At 36.8% G+C, this 5,779-nt stretch overlaps 1 protein-coding gene across 1 annotated transcript; it reads right to left on the reverse strand.

The window, feature by feature from the left end:
• Nucleotides 1–4,204: 4,204 nt before the first annotated feature.
• LOC100522923 (olfactory receptor 4C3D-like) lies at nucleotides 4,205–5,149 on the reverse strand. The gene has a single exon (XM_003124203.2). It carries the CDS (start codon nucleotides 5,147–5,149, stop codon nucleotides 4,205–4,207), a length of 945 nt encoding a protein of 314 aa, XP_003124251.2.
• Between the last annotated feature and the right edge of the window lie 630 nt (nucleotides 5,150–5,779).

Here is a 5,779-nt window from a genome sequence, read left to right on the forward strand (position 1 = left end):
ATACCTAAATTATACTAAAAGACATCTCTGCACTAAAGGGCCAACTGGGGCTGATTTTTGCTTTGGGGGTGTTGTAGGCAGTTAAATAAAAACACTGACTTAAAAAATACTCTTACAAACTTCTGACCTCAAACAAATGCCTTGTATGGGGGAACGTATTTTTCTCTTCCTGTGTTTTTGAGATCTAAATGTTCTCTGGTGTTCTTAGAGTGTTCTCTGTGAGTGTGTGTGTTTTGAAAACTTGAACTCTGTCATACTATTTTGGGGAGTAAACATAAATTTTCAAGATCTCATTTCGTGGCATCTTCCCCATTCTCTATAGAAAGCCTCTTGTGTTCTATTGGTTTGAATCACTGTTAATATATATCTCATGGGATTTCTCATTGTGGCTCAGATGGTTAAGGACCCAATGTTGTTTGTCTCTGTGAGGGTGCATGTTCAATTCCTGCCCTCATTTAATGCATTAATTTCTACAACTAGTCTGTAGGTCACAGATGTGGCTTGGATTCAATCTCTGGCCTGGGAACTTCCATATACCCTTGGAATGGCCATGCATTTTATTTTTAAATGATTAAAAAAGAAGCTAACACAAGACTAGATTTAATTTTCTATCTCTATTAAGAGAACAAATTTTCTTTGAGCACTGCCATTAATAAGATACTATGTGGATTTCTGTGCCCTTAAGTGATCTGTATTTGCTTTTTTATTTTAATCTTGTGATTTTGCTTCAATAAATAAATATTATCATGAAAGCCATTTAATTTCTCAATGTCTAAAACATCTAGATACAAGACAGGGGAATAATGATTCCTGCAGTGCTTATTGTACAAGATTGTTCTGAGGATCTCAACTAATAATAACTGCAAAAAATACTTTTAAATAGTAGGTGCTTATACTAGGGTAATGTATGGTTTTATGCATTCATTTGTCAAACATAACAGACTATTTTATCTCCTGAATTTTTGTTCAATAGAATAGTAATGAATCCCTAAATCTTCCAAATGTGAACAATAAAAGATTCTGAATGGCAAAAGAAAGAAAGAAAGAAAGAAAGAAAGAAAGAAAGAAAGAAAGAAAGAAAGAAAGGAAGAAAGGAAGGAAGAAAGGAAGGAAGAAAGAAAGGAAGAAAGAAAGGAAGAAAGAAAGGAAGAAAGAAAGAAATATTGTTTCACACAAAGACATGTGATCTTGTTTGTTTTAAGACTTTTGGATATTTTTACAAATTTCTCAAATTGCAAAATCTAACTGAAGTTCTTTTAGCATCCAGCTAAATCTGGGATCCTTCAAAAGAACACTGAAACATTGCAGAGAGGAACTTTAAACTAATTAAGCTTTTTTTTTGTTTTGTTAAATTACATGAGAAACATTGTCAAGTGATTGGAGATAAACTCTTGGTTATAGAAGAAAGATAAATGTATTTATTATAGATATTCAAAAATGTATATGAGATTCCTAAAATTTGACATGTCCCAATGGAACATATATACATCAGTCATAATTCTTGTTACTCTCTTACAATGTTATATATCACGGAAATCTCCCCCTTTCTTACTGATTACATTGTATTCAAATGTTTGACAATGCCATTTTAAGTTTTATCTTTATGGGCAATCTTTATGTTACATTAAGGCTTTCATAAAATGAAGATCTTCATGAAAATTCATAAAAGGAACATTTTGACAAATTCCAGGTTCTGTGGCCTTTATTTAAAGAACATCACTGAACTGAGAAACAAATGGCGATAGAAAACCTGAAGAGTTTATCCACACCAACATAAATTAAATATGGGGGACTGAAGGAAGTCATAAATATCATTTATAACTCGATGATATTTTTTGAAATACAGTGGTCTTTGAACTTTATTTTCCAGAAAATGGTTTCCTTTTGTGCTATGCCCCCCAACAGACTGATAAGTTATACCTATGTGATCAAAGATGAACCATCCTAATCACTCTAGCTGATCTTTGCAAATGTGAATTCTCCAGCTAGATCTCCTGTGGATTTGATGGTTCATTGCGGCCAGATTAAAACTCATTGCATTAATTTAATTTTAATGTTTTCATATTGTTTTGCTTTGTGTCTCCCTATTCTGCTATGCCATTTTCAATGTTAGCAACTGTATGACTTATATCCTGTCTGATTTGTAAGATGTTTTCTCTTACATAAACCAATGTGTATCCAAGACTCCAGTAAAATTGAATGTGTCTGAACATCATGAATAAATCAAATGCATTTATAACAAAGAATAATTCTAATAGTGTGATTCTAGGTATGAGAAGGAGGAAGAAAGGAAAATATTTCCTGGATCATATCAGTATGGTAAGACAGAGGCTCTTGAGAATTTTAACTTCTCAGTGGGGCCTGCTAATAGTAATCTTGGTGTTCTGACTTCCTGATCTTTTGTTGCAAAACCTCCCATATATCCTGGCTCCTCCCCTTGCCTCTTCAGAACAGTTGCTCTGCATTATCTGAGATGCACTCTCACAGGCTTGAGTTCTCAGAATACCCACCAAATACAGCATAACTCTCCAATGTTAGCTTGTACACTTTTGGGGTTGAAACTAGTGCCCCTTGTTGAGGAGATCTCTTTTCTCTATTGTATATTCTTGCGTCTTTGGAGAACGCCATGCACAACCTCATAAACATGTTCTCCCCAGTGCCATTCTGGGGCATTAAGGTATGGTCAGAGGATGGAAGAAAGAGCTCAGGTTAACCACTGACTTGGAGACAGTGATTTTGTGAGAAGTAACGTGAGTTGGAGTGTTGGAGGCAGAGAGGCTTGGATGAACAGAGATGTAATAACTTGGAATTTCCTGGTGCTTTCCAGATGGTGAGAGGCCCATTGCAAGTATCTCCCACTTTCTGAAGGTTCAACTCAGCCATTTTGATTTTATGAAGGTCCATGTTAGTGCATTTTTTCACTTATGAGAAAGAAATCTGAAGGGGATTTTTGCTTTTGCACACACACACACACACACACAGTTACCATACTAGTGCTGGTCTTTTGTGAAAGTGAAGTGGTGTAGCTTGAATGTTCAAAGAGAGGACAATAATTACAGTGATGAAATATATTGCTACATGTGAGAAAGTCTACATCTTATGGATGCTATTTCCTTGAAGTTCAAAGTGAATTAATTATTATGACTGCAGTTAGCTTTTTTGTTTATAAACTTAAACATAACACAGACAATCATATTTCATTAGAAAGACAGTAGTTTTGAGTTTTAAAGACTTGGATTGGAAGGTTGTAGCTAAAACATTGAAAAGAAGCTGCATTCTAGTGTCACATTTCCTAGCATAATTTATGGAGGAAACATGGGTGATGTGAAAGGCAATAAATTAGTAAAACACATTAGGCTTTAATTTACTTTTTTTGTATTTGTAATACTTGTAATGGAACTACAGGTTTTTATAGGGTAAATCAAGAGATGTGATTATGCCTGATAGTCAATACGGTGTTAACTTAGTATAAATGTATGTATCAGACATACAGAGCAATAGCTTTATATCTTACTTGTATGTCTTTCATGTTCAAATTTGATAAAACATGCTCAATCTTGTTTCAAATGTCTCATGTGGTGGTATGGAAAATGAAAACATTTCTTTTATATTCAAAGCCGAGAGCCGTAAGATACTTAAGCATACAGAGCAAATTTAGAGTAATTTCAAATTTTATGGCTTATATTTTATGCCAAGTATGCAAATGCATTATGAGTTATCCTTTTATGAGTGACTCTCTTTTTGCTTTTGGTAAAACCACATTAGAAAAAGTCTACTATGATTCCTTCTTGCAACCGTCCCCTTCCTAGGCACCTACTAAGAATATCCATAGCCTCTTTGCTTTAATGCAGGCTTGGCAAAAATGGAAGAAGTTCTGAGACCAAGGTGCTCTGGAAGAGCCAATTCCATCCAAGTAACACAAGAATTTAGTAAAGTCATGGAAGACTCTGAGGTAAAACATACTCTATACTCATAAAACTAGGGTTACATAGGTTTTTTCCCATTGTCAATTCTTAAGCTGTGAACATGAATATCAAAGGCTTGCTAAAAATGTTAAATGTTGTCAAAATTCCTTATCAAGGCCTAGACACATTTACATAATCCACAAATATTAGAATTGGCCTTTGTTTCTGTCAATGATCTTCATGATTTCTTAGTTTGCTTTCAGAATTCACAACTCCCTGTGTATATAAATTATCAATCTCTAGGCATCATGCACAACCCAAGTTACTCTCCTCTTCAACAAACCCTTCATGGCATTCTTCACCTCTGTGTTTCTCACTGTATAAATGATAGGATTTAACAAGGGAGTGAAGGTTCCATAGAACAAACTCACCAACTTATCCACAGGATAGGTGGCCACAGGACGTATATAGATGAATTCACAAGGGACGAAAAAGAGCACCACTACTGTAAAGTGGGAGCCACAGGTGGAGAGGGCTTTGCGTCTTCCTTCAGAGCCATGGGATTTCAGGGAGCTCAGAATGACCATGTAGGAGATGAGGAGCATGAAAAAAAAGAGCAAGCACATGCCCCCACTGTTAGCTGATACCACTATTCCACGCCAGTAGGTGTCAGTGCAGGCAAGTTCAAATAGTGAGAAGAATTCACACATGAAGTGGTCAATGACATTGGGACCACAGAAGGGCAAGTCAAGCACAAAGTGAATCTGCACAATGCCGTGGAGTATCCCTCCAATCCAGGCCATCACCACCAGGAGCCGGCAGAGCCCATGTTGCATGATGGTTGTGTAGTGCAGAGGCTTGCAGATGGCCACATAGCGGTCATAAGACATGGCAATGAGAATGATGATTTCTGATCCCCCCAGGATGTGTTCCAAAAAGAGCTGAGTCATGCAGCCACTCCAGGAGATGGTTGTCCTCTGATAGAGCAGGTCAATGGTAATTTTGGGGGTGGTGACAGAGGAGAAGGCGGCATCTATGACAGCTAAGTTAGCGAGAAAGAAGTACATGGGAGTTGAGAGTGTGGGGCTGAGGGAAATGGTAATGATAATGAACAGATTTGACAGCAGGGTAAACAGGAAAATGAACAAAAAGACCATGAAGAGTATTTTCCGCAAGTGTGGATTCTGTGTGAATCCCAAGAGAACAAATTCAGTCACATTGTTGGGAGGCAAGGGGAGATCCATTCAGGAAAGGAATACCTTTCTGAGACCTGAATTATCTACAAAGGTACAAAGGTGATACGTATTAATCAGGGATGAAATGTAGTCTCAATTTTTGAGAAGTAAAATAGTCACCATCAGTCAGGAGCATGTTGTTGGCCATCTTGCCCCAGTCCTTGTTTTAATTCTTTCTTGATTTCTCCATGATGATTTATACATCTTCAGACACCGAGTACCTCTCACCTGTGAAACATCTATAGGGCAACACCAGATGTGTAATTTACTGAGAAAACACTGTGCTATCTTTGAGAGATCTGGGTTTTTCTCTTGGTTCCATCACCAAGTGATGTTGTATGTCACTTCAGTGTCTCCTATTTCTGAGCCCTCTTCTGAGTTTGTTAAATTACGTATTTTAATTCTCAGATATATTGTGTAAGCTGAGAGGTCCTCATATAGGTAAGAGTTATTCTCTCTTATTCCATGAGAATGACAACTTACCCTCAGCTCTAAAATGTGGAAAGAAAGACACTGTCAATAATTATCTGCCATAAACAGCAAGTTTAGGGAGATGCATATGTTGTTGGCAACACCCTCCCTGATACCTACCCAAACACATATGCTATTCAACTCTATCCTCACTTACCATAGTGCATG

This window comes from Sus scrofa, chromosome 2 (genome assembly GCF_054392235.1).
Source record: "Sus scrofa isolate SSC_HxYL_T2T_F1_AM1 chromosome 2, Sscrofa_HxYL_maternal_Yorkshire_Landrace_v2.0, whole genome shotgun sequence".
Classification (NCBI taxonomy): Eukaryota; Metazoa; Chordata; class Mammalia; order Artiodactyla; family Suidae; genus Sus; species Sus scrofa.

What these genes read in the sequence shown, in the direction of transcription:
- LOC100522923 (XM_003124203.2), bottom strand. Translation starts at nt 5,149, where the DNA reads ATGGATCTCCCCTTGCCTCCCAACAATGTGACTGAATTTGTTCTCTTG.